This window comes from Mustela nigripes, chromosome 14, assembly GCF_022355385.1.
Source record: "Mustela nigripes isolate SB6536 chromosome 14, MUSNIG.SB6536, whole genome shotgun sequence".
Lineage (NCBI taxonomy): Eukaryota > Metazoa > Chordata > Mammalia > Carnivora > Mustelidae > Mustela > Mustela nigripes.
This window is the reverse complement of record NC_081570.1, coordinates 105318566-105339634: the sequence shown is the minus strand read 5'-3', so window position 1 is coordinate 105339634 and position 21069 is coordinate 105318566. Positions and strand designations below refer to the sequence as shown.

The following is a 21069-nucleotide window of genomic DNA, read 5'->3' as shown; positions in this document are numbered from 1 at the left end:
GGAAATAATCAGAGATGGGACAAGGGTTTATCAATATACAACATATTTGTCAACATTAGATCAAACAAAAATTATAAACAATCTAAATGTCTAACAATAATGGCTATAGACATTTTTTTTCTTTTTCTTTCTTTTTTTTTTTTTTTGGAGAGAGAGAGAGAGAGAGCCCACACAAGAGTGTGAGCAAGTGTTGGGGGAGGCAGGAGAGAGAGAGAGAGAATCCAAAGCAGGGTCCATGCCCAGAGTGGAGCCCGATCTGGGGCTCAATCTCATGATCTTGAGATCGTGACCTGAGCTGAAATTAAGAGTTGAATGCTTAACCTACTGAGCCCCCCTAGGTGACCCTAAAGCTACATTCTTTTTTTTTTTTTTTTAAAGATTTTATTTATTTGAAAGAGAGAAACACAGTGAGAGAGGGAACACAAGAAGAGGGAATGGGAGAAGGAGAAGCAGGCCGCCCGCCAAGCGGGCAGCCCGATGCGGGGCTCGAACCCAGGACCCTGGGATCATGACCTGAGCTGAAGGCAGATGCATAATAACTGAGCCACCCAAGTGCCCCTAAAGATACATTCTTAAAAGTGAAATAGCTATATAAGCTATTAAGATTATTTTAAATAATTTTTAATAACATTGAAAAGTGTTCTCAATATAATTACAATATAAAGTGTTCTCAATATAATTACAAGTAAGAAAACAAGGAGAAAATGATATAGGCAATATGATCCTAATTATGTCACAAACCAAACAGAACTTGGAGCACCTAGGTGGCTCAGCTGATTAAGCGTCCAACTCTTGATCTCAGTTCAGATCTTGATCTCACGGTCATGAGTTTAAGCCCTGTGCTGGGCTCCACACTCAGCAAAAAAACATAAAAACCAAACCAAACCAAACCAAACACAGAAGAAAAAATTCAAAAAACTTTAGGTAAAGAAAAAACAGGAAGGAACATGCCAAAATATTGATAGTGGCTAACTTTAGTTGTACTGTTTTGAAAGATTCTTACTTTAATATTTAAAATTTTTTATTATAATGACAATGAATTACGTGGGAGGGGAAGAAAGTTCATTTTCCTTCATCTGTATTTGCTTTCAGAAAATAACTGAGGGGCACCTGGGTGGCTCAGTGGGTTGAGCCTCTGCCTTCGCTCAGGTCGTGATCTCAGGGTCCTGGGATCAAGTCCCTCGTCGGGCTCTCTGCTCAGCAGGGAGCCTGCTTCCCCCCTCTCTCTCTGCCTGCCTCTCTGCTTACTTGTGATCTCTCTGTGTCAAATAAGTAAATAAAATATTAAAAGGAAAAAAAATAACTGACAAATAGGACCATTAAGTATTCTGCAGGCATATAGAGAGTTTAACTGAACCCAGGAGTATTACAGAGAACCTACTATGTATAATTATTATTACTGTTTCCAAAGAGAATCTGGCAGTAAGAGGATTGTTAATCTAGGGTCACCTTCTAGTAGGTGACCTTCCTCCCTGTCAAAATTCTTAATTAAACTGGTAGCACTGGAGACTGAAGTGCTCTCTTCACCCAAGCTTAGGCAGGGTTTAGGCAATGGCAGCACTGTTGGCTAATACATTTACCAAGCTTCCCCCCCCCCCCACACACACAACTTCTATCCTGAATTCTGAGAAGACAGAGGGATTTCTTCTGGGAGAACAATTCCATCCATATGGATCTGGTTCTTGGCCTCTCAGATCACAGAGCTAACTTAAAGTGTCAACTGCAGCCAGCAGGGACTAGAACTCTTTAATATTGAATATTGATTGACTTGTGAAGTGATAAGGCAAGCCAGCTCAAATCCCTAACCGAGATGCTCTTTTATTTGCAAGGTAGGATCATGTGCATCACAAACACAACTAGAATAACAGACCAGTCTATTGTAGATGAATAAATAATTGGTACTGTTCATTTAAATACAAATTAGAATGTTCATTTTTATAGTAACACATGTTTATTTTGAACTTTAAGAGAAATAATACTTCTCTTAAGCATATTAGGTTTGATAGCCAGTGTGATCCTGATTAAAATAGGTCAGATTTCAAGATTCTGCTAAAAAATCTACAATACACACAAAAACTTATACATAAATGTTTATAGCACTATTATTATGACAGCCAAGAGGTGGAAACAGCTCAAATGTCCATCACTGACAAATGGATAAACAAAATACGATAAATGCATACAATGAAATGTATTCAGCATTAAAAAGGAATGAAGTATACAGGTTACAGCATGGATGAACCTGGAGAACATTATACTAAGTAAAAGAAACCACTCACAAAAGACTGTGTTATTATATGGTTCCACTTAAATGAAAAGTTCAGAACAGGGAAATCTATAGAAACAGAAAGATTAGAGGTTGCTTAGGGCTGGCATGAGGGAAATTCTTTCTGAGGTGTTGAAAAGATTCTAAAATGGACCGTGGTAATGGTTGCACACATCTGTGAACATACCCAAACCAATGACTAGTACATTTTAAAGGGATGAATTGTATATAATGTAACAGAAATTACATTTTGATAAAACTTAAAAACCCCACACCCGCCAATGCTCTCTAACTCATAGTGTAACCCAGCCCTCGCAACAGTCGACAGGGCCCTCTATTGTGAGGCCCCAGATACCTCTCTGACTGCATTTCCCTCTCCTTTTCCTAGCCTCTCCAGTCTCTTTAGACACACTGAATGATTGTGCCTTAGGACATAGCTCTACTGAGCCTGGGATGTTCTTCCCTCCATCTGTTCAGTTTGCTTCCTCACCTCCTTCAAGTCTTTCCTCAAATCTCTTAACGAGGTCTTTCCTGACACCATATGGAGTAGTGTAACTTATCCCCACAGCCCTCATGCAATACTAATTTCCCTCTACCTTGCTCTGATATTTTCTTCCACAGTATTTATCACCTTCTGAATTACTATAAAGTTTACTTATTAAGTTTATTGTTTATTTTTGTCCTCTCTGCATTAAAATGTAAGCTTCACGAGGGTTAGGATCTTTGCTTTATTCATGGAGGTATTCCATGCTCAGTAAATATCTGCTGAACTGTTATCTTTATGCTGTTCTTGTGTGTTCAATATATTCTTCTTTATGTATTCTAGAACTTGTAACTCAGGCAAAATGACTTCTGACTGTTCCTCATAGATACTGGTGAAAATATCTGTTGTGCTACAGAACAACTCATGTCATATATATTATTCCTAGTTGAAATTTGATGTATTCCTCCCCTTTCCCCTGCAATTGAGGGGCAGTATGACTAACAAGACAAATGAAGAAGGAAGCTGGGGGTGGGTAATTCCATAAGAAGGGCAAGCACAGAGACAGGAGACCATGGTGTGCACACTGCAAACCTGCATGGACCCACTTAGGGCAGGCACCCGCTGCATGTGTTCAAAGCCCTGCGAAATCCACTACCCAGACCCCTTTTAGGGGCAGGTTCTCTGCCTTCAAAAAAGCATGAAAATTACGCCTTTAAAGAGGTCCCTGTGATTGGTTATTATCTTTTTTTGTGTGTTTCATTACATACAAAAGGAGAGGGGAAAGCAAGGCAAAATTCATATTAAACTTCATATGGCTATAGAAAGAAGAAAATATTGACTGTCTCTTTATCCAGAAGGCAATTTTATTAAGAATGTTGCTAAGGAGGTAATTAGCTTCTGCAAAATTCGCTGGTGTCTTGGCAGCATATACACGCCTTCTATTTTAAATGGTGTTTAAATCCAAACAAAGATAATCATAGTTACACCTAATCAGAGCAGACCCTATAAAAACAAATCATATAGCTACAGAAGGACTGTAGAACTTTGATTCTTTGTAACGAGCCTGAATTACTGAAAAATACTGTCACAAAAAACGGTTTTAAAGAAAGAAGATACTTATATGCCACATTAACAAAATGAATGGTAAAAATCCTATGGCCAAATTGTCTCATGAGATGCAGAAAAAATATCTGACAGATTTCAACAACCATTTGGATAAAAATTCTCAATAACATGAGTACAGAGGGAATGTACTTCAACATAAAGGTCACTATGACAAGCCCACACCCAGCATCATCCTCAATGGTGAAAAACTAAAAGCTTTTCCTCTAAGCGCAGGAACAAGACAAGTATGTCCATTTCCACCACTTTTATTCAGCATAGTATTGGAAGTCCCATTCAGAACAATTACACAAGAAAAAAGAAAAAGCAGTCAAGTAGGAAAGTCAAAAGGAAAACTATTTGCAGATGACATGATATTATATAGAGAAAACCATAAAGTCTCCACCAAAAAAATTAGAATTTAGTAAAGCTGCAGGATACAAAATCAATATACAGATATCCACTGCATATCTATACACCAACAATGAACTATCAGAGAGAGAAATTGAGAAACAGTCCCAGTTACCATTGCATCAAAAAGAATAAAATACCTTGGAATCAATTTAATGAAGGAGGTGAAAAGACCTATACACTGAAAACTGTAAGACAAGGATGAGAGAAAATGAAGACACAAATAGATGGAAAGATATTTCATGCTCATGGATTAGGAGAATTAGTATTGTTAAAATATCTCTACTACCCAAAGCAATCTATAGATTCAATGCAATCCCTATCAAAACTCCAATGGCGGGATGCCTGTGCGGCTCAATGGTTAAGCGTCTGTCTTTGGCTCAGGTCACGATCTCAGAGTCCTGGGATTGAGCCCTGCATTGTGGGGGGGGGGGGTCCCTGCTCAGCAGGGAGTCTTGCTTCTCCCTCTCCTTCTGCCCCTTCCCCCAGTCATGCTCATGCTCTTTCTCAAAAAAACAAAACCAAAACCCAAACCAAAAAACCTCCAATGGATTTTTTCATAGAAATAGAACAAACAATCCTAAAATTTGTAAATGGAATTGCAAAAGACCCTAATAACCAAAGCAACCTTAAGAAAGAAAAGAAAGGAGACATCATGCTTCCTGATTTCAAACTATATTACAAAGCTATAGTAACTGAAACAGTACAGTATTAGCACAAAGACAGATCAGTGGAACAGAATAGAGATCCTGGAGATAAACTCGTGCATGTAAGGCCAATTAATTTATGACAAAGGAGGCAATAATATACAATGGGAAAGGCCAGTCTCTTCAGTAAACAGTATTAAGAAAACTGGACAGCCACAGGCGAAAGGATAAAACTAGACCATTATCTTATACACAGAAATAAACTCAAAATGGATTAAGGACTTGAATGTAACATCGGAAGCCATACAACTCCTAGAAGAAAACATAAGCAGTAAGCTTCCTGACACTGGTCTTAGTGATCATTTTTGGATTTAATACCAAAAGGAAAGGCAACAAAAGCAAGAATAAACAAGTAGGACTACATCAAGCTAAAAAAGCTTCTGCAAAGCAAAGGAAATAATCAACAAAATGAAAAACCTACTAAATGGGAGAAAATACTTGCAAATTATGTACCCAATAAGGAGTTAATATCCAAAATACCTAAGGAACTCATACAACTTGGGACGCCTGGGTGGCTCAGTTGGTTAAGCCGCTGCCTTCGGCTCAGGTCATGATCCCAGCATCCTGGAATCGAGTTCCATATCGGGCTCCTTGCTCGGCAGGGTGCCTGCTTCTCCTTTTGCCTGGTACTCTGTCTGCCTATGCTCTCTCTCTGACAAATAAATAAATAAAATCTTAAAAAAAAAAAAAAGAACTCATACAACTCAATAGCAAAAAACAAACAAACAAACAAAACAAAACAAAACAAACCCAAACAATTTGATTAAAAAATGGGCAGAGGATTTGGATAGACATGTTTCTAAAGAAGACATACAGGAAGCCAACAGGTAGATGAAAAGATGTTCAACATCAGTAGTCATCAGGGAAATGCAAATCAAGACCAGGATGAACTATCACCTCATACCTATTAGAATGGCTATTACCAAAAAGACAAAAAATAAGTGTTGTTAAGGATGTGGAGAAAAGGGAATTTTGTATACTGTTGAGGGAAGGTAAATTGGTATAGCCACTATAAAAAAGAGTATGGAGGCTCCTCAAAAAAATTCAAAATAGAACTACCATATGATCCAGCAACTTGACTTCTGGGTATTTATCCAAAGAAAGCAAAAAACTAGTTCAAAAAGATACAGGGACTCCCATGTTCATTGAAGAATTTTTTTTTTTTTAGGTTTTATTTATTTATTTGTCAGTGAGAGACAGAGAGAGCACAAGTAGGGGGAGCAGCAGGCAGAGGGAGCAGCAGATGTGGGGCTCCATCCCAGGACCCTGGGATCATGACCTGACCCAAAGGCAGATGTTTAACTGACTGAGCCACCCAGGTGTCCTGAAGAATTATTTTCAACAGCCAAGATAGGGAAACAACCTAAGGGTCCATCAACAGATGGATGGATAAAGAAAATGTGGATAAACACACACACACACACACACACACACACAAAATGAAATAATATCCAGTCATGAAAAAGGATGGAATCTTGCCATTTGTAAAAACACAGATGGACCTTGAGGGCATTATGTTAAGTGAAATAAATCAGACAGAGAAAGACAAACATTGTATGATCCAACTTATAAGTGGACTTTAAAACACAGCACAACAAAATAAAACAAAACCAAACTTACAGATACAGAGAACAGATTGATGCAGCTGAGGCAGCTGATGAAGGGGTGGGTGAAATGGGTGAAGGGAGTCAAAAGGTGCAAACTTTCACTTATAAAATAAGTCATGGAGACAAGCCTGGCAACTATAGTTAATAATACTGCATTGTATAATTCGAAAGTTGCTAAGAGAGTAAACGTTAAATGTTCTCACTAGAAGCAAAAAAAAAAAAAAAATTTATTTATTTATTTGACAGAGAGAGAGATCACAAGTAGGCAGAGAGGCAGGCAGAGAGAAAGAAGGAAGCAGGCTCCCTGCTGAGCAGAGAGCCCGATGTGGGGCTCAATCCCAGGACCCCTGAGATCATGACCGAGCTGAAGGCAGAGGTTTAACCCACCAAGCCACCCAGGTGCTCACCAAAATTCTTTTAAAAAAAAAAGATTGTATTTATTTATTTATTTGCCAGAGAGAAAGAGAGAGTGAAAGAGCAAGAGCAAGCACGAGCAGGCAGAGTGGCAGGCAGAGGCAGAGAGAGAAGCAGGCTCCCCACTGAACAAGGAGCTCAATGTGGACTCAATACCAGCATCCTGGGATCATGACCTGAGCCAAAGGCAGCGGCTTAACCAACTGAGCCACCAGGCGTCCCAAGAAAATAATTTTTTTTAACTATGTGGTGATGGATGTTAACCAGACTTAGTATGGGGATCATTTTGCAATATATATAAATATCAAATTATTATGCTGCACACCTGAAACTAATATACCTCCGTTAAAAAAAAGAAGGTACTTAGGAAAGAGCAGCTTGAATTTAAATAACTTTCAATGGCAAGTTGAATTTCAGATTCAACTAATGTATATCTTCTTTTGAAACTGAAGTGATACCTTCAGATACCTTATGGCTTAAGATGAAGCCGACTTATATAAAGACCCCTATCTCACCAAAAATTACATTAATTTCTGGAAATATACAAGGGAGAGAAGAAAGAATTGCTTTCTGGTCTTTATTTTTTGTCTACAACTGAGATTTTGTTTCAATACACAGTAATCTTAATGTATTTTATTTAGTAAAAAAAATTTTTTTTAAATAAACTCTTTGTCTAATGAGGGGCTCAAATATATGACCCCAAGATCAAGAATTGCATGCTTTACCAATTAAGCCAACCGATCTTGAGGTATTTTAGAAACAAAAGGTATCATAGGATGAAGGTTACTTAAATTGCAACATGAGAGGTTAGGGGTACATGTAAGTTTCTAGGATGCAAGAGACCAATTTTGACCTATCTGCCATTACATTAAGTACCTTGTTCCAAATCATAAACTAGTAAGTGGTGGTGCTAGGATCTGATATGCAGAATCAAGATATGCAGAATAGACCTGCAGTGATCTCAACTTTTACTTAAGAAAAAATCAGGGAAATCAAGTATCCCAGAAATATCCTGCAACAGGCATTTCCCACTCCAGAGGGACAGTTTCTATATCAGCACATCACATTCCCAGCTATAAGACATGATTTTTACCCCGTTTAGTGGGAAATCCAATATCCCCACTAATCCATACCCTTGTGGGACAGCCTATATCACATTTAACATGATCCCAAGGAGGACACTCATCACTCACATCTAAAAGTATACTGTTTCCTGATCACCAGTCTAGTCTCTCTCTCTTTTTTAAACCTTTTTTTTTTTTTTTAAAGATTTTATTTACTTGACAGACAGAGATCAGAAGTAGGCAGAGCAGCAGGCAGAGAGAGAGGATGAAGCAGGCTCCCTGCTGAGCAGAGCAGGGCTCGATCCCAGAACCCTGGGATCATGACCTGAGCCGAAGGCAAAGGCTCCAACCCACTGAGCCACCCAGGCGCCCCAGACCATCAGTCTCTTAAAATAATACTTCTGTGCTGTAGAGCTCTTGGCGTCAATACTGTATGTCACTTACTCCTTTGTAGACTTTTCCTTAAAAAATAACCTAATATTACCTAATAACCCAATAATCTAATAACAATATTACAATGAGCCCCCTGCACAAAAATGAAACCCTAACAATTCACAGAAACAAATTATTAAACTTTTTCTCCCCTAAATCAAGGATCTTTGTTAGCTCACACTAGCCCCATTATATCCAGTTATAAAACTGATTAAAAAAAATACTAACCTTTCCGCTTACCAAGAGTCCAAGATTTCTAAATATATTAAGAATTGTGATCTTACTCAATATGCTAGTAATACCCAAGACAGACGATATTCGTCATGAAAATGGAGCCTTCCCCTTAAAAGCTGAAGCTAAGTTGCTTTTGATTACTTAAGCCTTTACAATAAATGATCTCCAAAATACAAATCCCATTATTATTTTTTTTAATTTTAATTTTTAAGAGAGAAAGAGCGAGAGAGTGCAAGCAGTGGGAGCAGCACAGGGAGAAGGAGAAGCAGGCTCCCTGTGAGCAAGGAGCCTGACACAGGGCTCTATCCCAGGACCCTGAGAGCATGTTCTGAGCCGAAGGCAAATGCTTAACACACTGAGTCATCCAAGTGACCCTATTTTTTTCTTTTACTGATAGTGATAAATTTCATTGTTAACCTGTTAGCTATAGGTTGTATCTTTATAAATATAAATGGTAAACACATGATTTTGGATCATTTATGTACTGCAAACATTAACTAAATTTTTTCCAGGTTGGCAATTACCACAGTAACTCCCTCCTTCTTAAAAAGTTTTATTGGAGGGCGCCTGGGTGGCTCAGTGGGTTAAGCTGCTGCCTTCGGCTCAGGTCATGATCTCAGGGTCCTGGGATCGAGTCCCTCTGCTCAGCAGGGAGCCTGCTTCCTCCTCTCTCTCTCTCTGCCTGCCTCTCTGCCTACTTGTGATCTCTCTCTGTCAGATAAATAATAAAATCTTAAAAAAAAGAGAAAGTTTTATTGGATAGAGCCAGTGAACAATCCCGTTCAAGATTTTATCAAGCCTTCTATTGCTAAGGCTATTGGCTCAAACATAATTCAGTGTACTGCTTAGCATACTGTTATGTCAGACAAAGAAATACCAAAGCTGGTTAGTTGGAAGAATCTAGTCTAAAGCTTTTGCAAAGCTGTCTCACTTTCTTACCTTTACATAAAAGATTATTTAATTGTTCAAGAACTGGAAAGTATTTGGGGTTATAGAATTAATGTGATTAAAGAAAAATGAAGGATTTGAAAACATGAGGAAAGAAGAAATTAACCAAAACATCAGGCAAACTTGAAAAAGAGGCAAAATGAACTTACAGGCATAGAAATATAGTCTTTGAAGTTAAAAAAAAACAAATGGACAAATTAAACCCAAATGAAGACATAATTATTGAACTGGAATACTGATCTAAAAAATTACACAGAAGGCAGCACAAAATATATGGATGTATACACGAGAGGTTAAGAGACATGAAGAACAGATGAAGGCCTAACATATATCTCACAGGAGTTCCAAAAGAGAACAGAGGAAACAGAAAAGCAGCAATGTTCAAAGAAATAATGACTAGAAAATTTCCAGTAATCATGGTAAACATGGATTTTCATACCAAGTAGCATAAATAAGAAAAAAATCCACATTTAGGTACATAATACTGGAACAAGAACACCAAAGACAAAAAGATAATCTTAAAGAGAATCCGAGTAGAATACATTTCCTATAACGCAAAAACAATTTTATTGAGAGTAGACTTTTTTTTTTTAAGATTTTATTTGTGAGAGAGAGAGAGAGAGCAGAGGGAGAAGCAGAATCCCTGCCGAGCAAGGAGACCAATGTGGGGCTCAATCCCAGGACTCCCGAGATCATGACCGAGCTAAAGGCAGAGGCTTAACTGACTGAGCCACCCAGGCGCCCCTGAAAGTAGACTTCTTAACAGCAACAATTAAAAATAATATTCCATTGTCTTCTAACTTTTAAGTGCTGAGAATAAATTATCACTCTGGATTTATAAACTTAAAACACTAAGGTATTTTTAGGGAAAAAAAAATCAAGTTGACCAGGAGCTGAAAGAGCTACTAAAGGATGTTTTTAGTGAGAAGACTGGATTAGAAAGGACCAGGGTGAAAAAGTGGGGGAAGGGGAAATGGGCAAACACATGGGTAAATCTAGACAAATAACAGGTGAAAATAATGATGATGATTAATTTGGGGATTATAAAAACAAGATGGAACCAAAATGCTGGACAATGAAATCTTGTCAGTTGGGAGGAAGGTGATTAGAGATCCTTCATAGGATCCTGCCAAGATCCTTGTATTTTTTGTGAGAAAGGCAAAAATAGATTACTTTTACTCTGTTTCTTCATTCATCCAACAAGCATTCTTTAAGGGCAAGTAAAACTAATCTACGGTGATAGAAATCATAACAGGGACCATTTTGTGGGAGTTGTGACAAGGAGGGGACGTGAGGCATAAGGGAGACTTCTGGAAGTGCAGGTAACATTCTACTACTTGGTTTGGGTGGTGGTTACATAGTTATACTCACTTTGTCATATTTTATTGAGTGGTCTACTTATCATTTGTATGCTTCTCTGTATGTAATGAAGTATGTAAGTATATGTAATATTTCTATAAATTAAAAAAGGAAACTACTACATAGTTTATTACAAAATAAAATTGACAGATTACAAAGCTATAACTTTAAATGCAAGTCCTAAAAATGATGTAAAAAATAGAGGTTAGTGTTTATATAATTTTCACTGGGAAAGAACTATGTATGAAACCAAAGGCAGAAATCACTGGTAGTTCTGACTACATAAAGTAAAAAATAAAACATAATAAAATAAAACTTTTATAAAACAAAATACTGTGAATAATATAAAAAAATCAAACAAGGAAAATGATAGGTAAAATAATGTAACAAATGGTCAATATGTGTAATTATATAATTAATAAATTATATTATATATAATTACATGTAATGCACACACACACATATGTATATATATAATATAACTAATAAGAATTACTGGGGAAAAAAGAATACCCCAATTGCAAAATGGGCAAAGAATATGAACTGGCAATTCAAAAAAGAAACACATAAATGACGAGTAAGCTTTGGAAACTGATGAACAGTTTAGGTAATTTGCCTAAATTCACAAACAGTAAGAGGGAAAGTCAAGATTCAAACTCAGGTTGTCTTACTTTTCAATTAATAATTTGTTTAATGAATGAATGATTATATATTTAACACCAGAAGATGTTTGTATTTACATCACACACTACAAAATTCAGGTCATAAAACAGAATGGAAGAGATCCCTTTTCTGCTGATACACTCACATAAATGTTTAAACAGGCTTAGAAAAAAAAGGTCTGAAAAGATCAAAGTGTAACAGTAGAGAGATTATGGGAGCTGTTTTCTTTCTCTTTACATTTTCTGAACTAAGAGAATTTCAGAATAAGTGTATATTACTTCCATAATAAAGAGGAACAGTTATGTTAAAAAGCCAAATAATAACACAAAAAGGAAAAAGTACACAAAACCTCTAATGACTCCCAATATATCCATGTGTATGTGCATGGCTCAGCATGGATCTCTCAAGGTCTCTAATCATTTAAATTCAACTGTCATGCCACGCTTCTCTAGTCACTTCCTCCTGTCTTTCCTGCCCTTAATTTCCAAATTAATCTTCTTAAAATACTGTGACCCACTTGTAATTTTACTCCTTAAATAACTTTCAATGATTCTTCATTTTCTACACAAGAAAGTAAAAATTCCTCAGCCTGGAATTCAAGGCCTTTCACAATTACAGCATTCAGCCAACCTTCTCACTTACTATGCACATTCCAGTTGGTTGACTATTTGCTGTTCCTTTTCTATGCTTGTTGCCTACAGCTTCCGTAACTTGTTCATGTGGTGAACTCTGCCTCGTATCTTCTCTTCCTCATGTCCATTTTCTACCCAAGGTTCAGTTTATGCACTACCTTCTCCATGAAACAGTTGCTAATTTTTCTTAGTCATTCTGATAATGCATGGCTCTTTGGTCTGTCTCTCTAGACACTTATTTTGTTATGTTTTATGTTCTATCTTTCCTAATAGACAATGATTTCCTTGAGGATCTTTATCTTATTCATCTTTGTATTCTTCTTACTAAATATTGGGTGAGTGTAATTAACCAACAAAAAGAAAAACACTCACAGAATTCAACACCATTATGTTTCAGTATTTTCAAAGTGCCAGTCCGTGGTTATAAGATTTCTCCTTTGAGGGGTGCCTGGGTGGCTCAGTGGGTTAAGCCTCTGCCTTCGGCTCAGGTCATGATCCTAGGGTCTTGGGATCAAGCCCCGCATCAATCCCCACATCAGGCTCTCTGCTCGGCAGGGAGCCAGCTTGCCCCCTCTCTCTCTCTGCCTGCCTCTCTGCCTACTTGTGATCTCTGTCTGTTAAATAAATAAATAAAATCTTAAAAAAAAAAAAAAAGATTTCTCCTTTGAATACAGGAAATATAAATTGTTAATGGTACAGGCTGGTCCTTACTCTTTAGGTCCTTGACCTAACTGGGTGATTTATGAAGCTAATGGAGTTAGATCTTTCATCTCTATTACACTATGAACTGATGCATTTTGGTCTACCAGCAATTTATTCAGTTTTATAAATTTAAGCTTTACTCTCTAGGAAAGGGAACAGAGCTGTAGGACTGAATGTTTTCCCTTACCTTTTCGTGTTATGCACTGTGGTTCCTCCCAGAACAATCCTTACTCCAGGAGTGGTACGGTTCAGGTTATAAACTGTTAGAGCCTCTTCATAGGTGGCTCCTCCAATTATAAACACAATGATATCCTGAGGTCTGCAATAATAAAGAAAGTTAACATCACAGGATAAGAGGGGAAAAAGGCAGATTTGGTGTTACTATTATATGCACAATTTTAATTTCTAAATCTTTCATTTTTGGTGGAGGAAGCAGAATTAAAGCAGAATAGAATAAAAGGCTTAAAAAAGTTTTAATGATCTGAAATTGGCAGGAAACAGAGCAGGAAATGCTGAATAGTGATTTGCTTTCTGTTTATGAACGGATGTCTTATAATTTCTGTGCTGTGGATTTCAGAATAGCACAATAGTGTTTGCTAGAACCAAATGTAGAAATATTCTTTTATATTCAAGAGGCTGCAGAGTACTTCACTGTGCTATGATATCAATATAGCAGTAAATTGTACTTGTACTACACAGCTCCTTTCGTATATAAGCCTCTGTCAAATACTTAGTACAGTGTCATCACAATGGCCTCTGTCCAAGGACTTCAAAGTATTTTGGAAAGTACCACTATATTAGGATGTTCCCACAAGATGCAAACTAGAAATGTTTAGTATTTTGAGTGTAAAAAGAGAATGGGACACATAACTGAATAGCACTTCTGGGGACTTCACCTCTTCTTAAAATCTTTGTTCTCAAATCCTTCGATAGACCAAAAAAAAAAAAAAAACAAAAAAAAAAAAACCCCAAAACAAACAAACAAAAACAACCCTGTGAAACAAACAAACAAAAAACTCTTGAGTTTTGATACTGGACATACTGATACATCAGCTCAGCCACTTGCTTCATTTGGGTAGCACTGTGTAGTTTTACTGTGTTCTAATCTTTATCAAAATAGCTTCATAACAACAAAAGTAAGGGCCTCCTATTGGCCCTTCTGTAGATATCAACCAGAAGGAGACCATATCATTTCAAAACTGTTGCAGTTTGCCTTGTTTTTCTTTTCTCATGCCATCAAAAGAAGATAAAATTACTTAATCTTAGCAAGCCAGTAATTTTGTTAAATGACTTACCGGACGTTATTTAAAACTACAAGTAGAAGCATTCATTTTGGAGGTCATAGCACAAAGTTAAACAGAAACCTCTTTAATCGTACAGGTTTATGTATAAATCATGGAAAACCCCTCTACATTTCCTTTCTGTTTGTCTCTTTTTAAAACACCGTGAAGGGATTAACTGAGAGTATTTTATTCTTATGGCACTTCACAGAAACAGAATCAGATATTATGGCCGAAATTAAAAATGTGAAATTAGAGATACCCAATAAAAGTCTCCCAATGATGAAGAGGTGGTTATTTTGCAAGTAATTAGGTAGAGAATCAACCATGACATTTCTGTGTGAAATGCCTGGAACTTAAAATCATGCCTTTAAACACTAAATTTACTTTTTTTTGAGAGAGAGAAAAAGAGAGAGAGTGTGAGCGCATGAGCAGGGCCAGGGGAGTGGGGGCGGAAGGGAGAGAGAGAATCCCAAGCAGGCTCCATCCAACATTGAGCACAATCCCACAACACTGAGATCATGACCTGAGCTGAAATCAAAAGTTGGATGCCCAACTGACCAAGCCACCAGGCACCCCACAAATTTACTTTTTAAGAAAAAACAAACATTTAAGACTACTTACTTGAAACAATGTATTTAGTACTACAATGCTTAGGAATTACCTACTGTTATATATTCTATAATCATTTTTACTATTTTATTTTTTGAAAAATATTTTATTTATTTAAGAGTGAGTGAGTGAGAGAGAGAACACAAGCAGTGGTAGTGGAAGAGACAGAGGGAGAAGCAGGCTCCCCACTGAGTAGGGAGTCTGATGTGGGGTTTGATCCCAGGACCCCAGGATCATGTCTGGAGCTGAAAGGCGGAAGCTTAACGGACTAAAACACCCAGGCACCCTAATTATTTTAAAATATACTATTTTTGACTAGATAAATGTTTGCATATAATATAAAATACAAAAGGGTATATACTATAAAAAAAAAGTGAGTTTCCCTCCCACCATGGTGCTCCTGCACTTCAATTTCAATGTAGAGGCAAACACTACCACTTGCCTCTTATGTGTCCTTTCAGAGATATTATATATGTGTATATGTAAGTAAATATATGTATAAATACATATTCACAAACACATATACACACCACACATATGTACATGTACATATAGTGTGCACGCACACACACAGATAAAAGCATTTTATGTGCATTGTTCTGCTCCTTGCCCTTATCTTGGATCTAGTATGCATTTTAAATTTTGGTGGATATCACCAAATTGCTCCACAGTTATCATTCCATCAGCAACTCAGGAAAATGCCTGTTTCTCCACATCCTTTCAGCACCATGTATTATCAAGGCTTTTGGTCCTTCTAAGCTGATTAAGTTGATCACTTTTTCTTCCTCAATATTCCTTCTTCACTTGGTTTCCAAGATGTCACATTCTTGGATTTCTCACTTCATTAGTTGCTCTTTTTCAGTGTCCCTTGATGGCTTCATCTTATCTCCCTGATATCTTAATGGTGGAGTCACTGGTCTTCCTTTCTTCTTCATCTACACTTACTCTCTAGATCTACTTTGCTCAATGTAGTTACCATTAGCCACATATGGCTATTTAAAATTTAAATTAATTAAAATAAAATAAAATAATCAGTTCCTCAGTAGAACTAGCCACATTTCAAGTACTCAACAGTCACATGTGGCTAATGACTACCTTATAATATAGCACAGATAGAGCACATTTCCATCACTGTAGAAAGTTCTATTAAACTTAACTGATTATTCCTAGATGATCACACCCAAGTTGTATGGTTTTAAATACATTTCTCTGCTGGTGACACCCAAATCTCTATCTCTGTCTCTCTTGGCTAGAGCACTGCCTCCTAAATGCCAGGCTTAAATATCTATCTACTAGACATTTCTACTTGGATGTTTAAGAAATTTCTCAGTTCAAATGTTCAAATTCCTTATCTCCCCCAAACTTGTTTCACCTATAGCTTTTCCCATTTTAGTTGATGGCCAATCTATCTTTTCAGTTGCTTAGGATAAAAACTTTGAAGTCTCTTAACTCCTGTGGAATGAAGCAGATAAATCAGAGACATAGTGAGAGAAAGAGAGGGAGAAATAAGCAGTGGCCAGACCGTGGAAGGCCTTGAGTCTTATATGTCATGGGGAGTCACTGAAGGGTTTTAACAGGTTACTGTGATCAAATTTTTTTTTTTTTTTTGGAGATCCACAAAGCAAAGTTTAGTGAGTGACAGTACAAAGCTCCTGAAGAGGGAAGGGGATCCAAGAGGGTTGCCTCAAATTTGCTTTTTTGAAGGACAATTTTGGCAACTGTGTGAAAATGAATTGGGGGAAACAGGTGGGAAAAGCTAGAGAACAAAAGGCCACTGTAATACTTCCAGAAAGAAATACCAGGAGTGGAGAGGAGGGACTAGATATAGGAGACCAAAAAAAGGGGGGTGGCAGGGGACTCTTCAATATTTGGTCAGTGAATAAATGTGGAAGATGAGAATAAAGGAACAGTCTATGATAACTTTAAGTTTTCTGGTTTTGGTGGCTAGGTGTAGTGGTTAAGGTTTGAAGGGAAAAAAAGCAAGATTGATTTCCTGAAAGTAAGAAAAAACATGTGTTGGAGATAACTGTGGAACATCTCAGCAGAGATGTCCACTAAACATGTATCTGGACATTGAGGCCCAATGATTTCCCTGAATATAGGTGACAGCTGAAGCCATGGAAATAGATGAGTTTGACCTAGGGAGATCACGTACAGTGAGAAGAGAATCAAAAGACAGAGCTTTGGAGAGTGTTTAACAGCTATAGGACAAACACAATGAAGAGCCAGCAAAGGTAACTGAGAAGGAAATTGTCAGAAAGATAGGAGGAGAACCAGAAGGGAGAGGCCAAGGGACAAGTGACTTTCAAGAAGAACTGAATGGTTAACTGTGTTTGGTATCTGGGAAGGCCCAAGTGAGTTTAGAAACAATGAATTTGTAGTGGCACTATTCTGTAATTGTGTGATTTCCTCTAGTATCACAGAGAAGTAGGTACCAACCTTAAAGCTACATTATTAATCCAATAGTAATCTAGTGCTTTAGGCTGGGGTAATAAATAAGGTGAGGACTGAAAGAGACACTGCACATGCTGTTGTATATGAATTTGTAAGAGAAGTCTTGATGTATTATAGTGGAGTAAGAAGCCAGGATGCGTGGATTGACGAAGACAGTGACTTTGTCCAGGAAGCCTGACTATGAAAGAAAGGAGAAAGGTTAGAGGAATATCCAGGTTCAAGGGTCTTATACTTACTGTTTGTTTAACAGTAAGAGAAACCCAAGTACGCTTGTAGTCTGTGGGAAAGTAGTTAGATGAGAAGTTGAAAATATAGGAGGCAGGGAGAGAGAGGGAGCAAGCAAATAATCAATATAGGAAGGCTTCAGAAGAGATGGTAGGAGTCTAAAACTAGAGCACTGACAGAATGATTAGGTCTAAATAGGAAAAAAAGGATGTATTTTCTTTAGAATGGAGGAAGAACATAAAGGAAGATATATGTAAGTAAGTTTATAAATATGGGGGCTAGACACTGAGGGAGTTAATGTCTGGCAGATTCATTTTTTTTCTCTAGGAAACACTGCTATGGGCTGGGGTGGGTTAGGTGATTTGGAGAAAATGGCAAACATTCAAAACTGATGTGGAGAAAGAGACAAAGAGAAAGAATTAAGGATGCATAGAAGTTTGGTATCTGGGAAGGCCCAAGTGAGTTTAGAAACAATGAATTTGTAGTGGCACTATTCTGTAATTGTGTGATTTCCTCTAGTATCATAGAGAAGTAGGTACCAACCTTAAAGCTAAATTATTAATCCAATAGTAATCTAGTGCTTTAGGCTGCAGGGAGAGAGGCTCTTTGTAGCTTACAGGAAAGTATTACCTGAATCACTGAAATATACTCTACACCATCAAGGTTTTTTTTCCTTCAAGTCCTTGCCTCCAGTCACTGGCCAGCTTTCTCTTGCTGAGAAAGGTCATTTGCTTAGGAAATGTTGCATGATTATGATAGTAATATTTTTCCACTGAGTATGATGAACTCTAAATTACTCAGGTACTGAATGCTCAGGCAAAATACAGGTTCTCTTTTTTTTCTCCAACTGATGGTGTTCTTTCAGTTCTGACTAATCTTTCTATGGAAGGGGAAAGGGAGTAACAGCTAAAACCCAAATTCAGCTCTTGTCAGACTCTTCAGGGATAGACTTTGTAAGGGGATCAACGAAGCCACATTTGGCTATAATTTTAAATATTGACAAGAGTCTCTGCAACCTTTATCATAGTATTACCCTCATGGATAGATACAATTTCTTCTCAACACCAAATTTCAAAGAATGTCAATTTTTAATTCTTCCCATTATATTGGTTCTAGAGGTACCAATGAGCTGAGAAAATATTGACATCTCAAATATAGACATAATTGGTTTAATATTCATTAAAGATGTGGAGAATGGAGAAAAAAATCCAATGTTGCAAGAATGTGCTACCAAAAAGACCGAAGACATTCTATCAATTGTTTGGTCTGTGTTGTAACTATCTGGGTGTCAGCCTAGGTGGAGACAGAAAAAAAAAAGGCAGTGGCATTCAGGAGTAATAAAATCCTCAAAGCTGAAATGAAATTCTATTCTCAGAAAGTGAGTATTTTTTTACTGTGAGATTCCATATGCAATACTCTTTATGTTGAGGGGCAACCCTAGGCTGACACTCATTATGCAGTTTACCTTGAGTACATACTCATGAATTGCATAGATTATTTCATTTAAGAAGAAGGGAAGGAAGTTTCTCCCTTGCAGGCACGGATGAGAGGAAGCAGACAATAACATTTTTGGGCTCCTGATCTGGGAAGTCAACGAACTTGGGAAGTCACACGAACAAGGATCATCCTGGAAAAGAGATGGGCCTTCTCTACAGCTGCCCTCTCCCCACAGTCTGTTGGAAGAGTACGTCTGTCTCTTGTGGAAAAGAAAGGCAAGCACTGGGAAGGAAGAAACTCAAGCAGGCTTCTGGAAGACCGCGAGAACTCTATCCTTTAGTCTGATAATTCAGGGTGCCAGAGTGTTTTCATATTACTGGAGAGGGAAGAAAAATGTTGCAGATGGTAACTGTGGGTGTAGGTTATATTAATGTAAGGACAAAACTTAGACACTGGGATAGACTTACAGCTTGGCTTAATTGTGTACCTAACAAAGATGACTGTGTCACGTTTGGTCATGAAAACATTAATAAATGTTTTCCTTAACCTCCTACTACTTATTCAAGCTCGCTTAAGGAGGAACATTGATGGGGAAATTAAAAAAAAAAAACAAAGACAACCAACCCTAACGTTTTTCCTTTTCTTTCCTTTCCCTGGTGAATTTTAAAAGTAGATGTTCTGATGAGGCCAATGGCAAAATACACAAATCATTTTTACACAATGACGGAAACTACGTGGAATACACAAGTTCAATTCTTTGTACACATGTTCCTGTGCTCTGCAATTCATTATTGCAACCGAAAGCATTAATTAACACAGGCAGCATACATTAGATAGAAAACAGCAGCCAATTCATGCTGCATATAGATATACAAGGACACCTTGAGAACTCAACCAATTTATATCTTGTTTTATTAAATAATTTTTTTTCACATATAAAAAAGTTTTGGAAATCATTACTTCTATAAATGAATAAACTAAGTAGAAAATATTACACTTTTAAGAGGCAATATTTTATCTACTTTGTGGACCATTACACTTATGGCTAAAATTAAAATTTTTGAGTTCTTAGAGATAATAAAGATCTAATGAGCATTTACTGTAGGAGAACAGGCTGATGGAAAAGGACTGCTGTCTTTATAGAAACAAAATGAACTGCTGCAACAAGATTCCACTACATTTGTGTAAATGTAAAAAAGTACTTCCTTTTTGAATTGACTGTGGAATGCCTGACCAGAGAGCTTCCGTTTTCTCGCCAAATGTTTGAGTTGCTTGTTTTTATGACGGACAAGGAACAATTCTGGAGTAAGAAAGAAAAATGAGCCTGCTAATAAATAGGATAGGTGGGAGTCCCATCTGCAGAATAAAGATCAAAACTCAATTTGTAGATATGGTTATACTGCCAAACAGGTTAACCACATATTTAATAGCTAAGGGCTAAAACAATTCTATAGGCGTTCCTATTTTCAAAGTTGTATTCTTGCCACATGTCCTTTGATACTTCCTCATAACAACATAAACAAGGAATTCTATCGTGATGAGACTTAATTTATTACAAAGATGACTAAAATCAATGACTATCCTCAAAGTGATGATCCAAGACAATGGCTAGAACTGAGAGTGAGGCCAAGGGGATGTAGAGCCAAAATACTATGGAGCATCACTGGCAAACTGTAAAAATCCAAATTTTCTGGTAACATCAGCCAAATTTATTCTCTTGTTTAAATTTTCCAACTGAAAACCTTGTCATAGCAATGGTTACAGATGCCACATGAGAAACTTGACACCTATCAAACACCTGTGTTAAATATTGTGAAAAACCCAAATACTATAAAACCTAGTTCTTACTTCAAGATTATGATACTTAATATAATTATCAGTATCTAATGGGCAAAATAGGTATGTATACAACTAACGACTGCCTTAATATCCAGAGGTAGCCACTATTAACACTTCTTTGTTCTTTCCAAAATATTCACAGTATACATGAACATGTGTGTGCTTGCATATATATATATATATATATATATATATATA

The 21069-nt window shown here is 37.1% G+C and overlaps 1 protein-coding gene across 2 annotated transcripts in view; it reads right to left on the bottom strand.

Annotated features, from left to right (window-relative positions):
• VPS45 (vacuolar protein sorting 45 homolog) overlaps positions 1-21069 on the bottom strand; it is a 70093-nt gene that overhangs the window by 17478 nt on the left and 31546 nt on the right. For both annotated transcript variants that reach the window (XM_059376013.1, XM_059376014.1), the window contains one exon: positions 13212-13343. In XM_059376013.1, coding sequence (XP_059231996.1) covers positions 13212-13343 — 132 coding nt within the window. The remainder of the gene's footprint in view (positions 1-13211; positions 13344-21069) is intronic.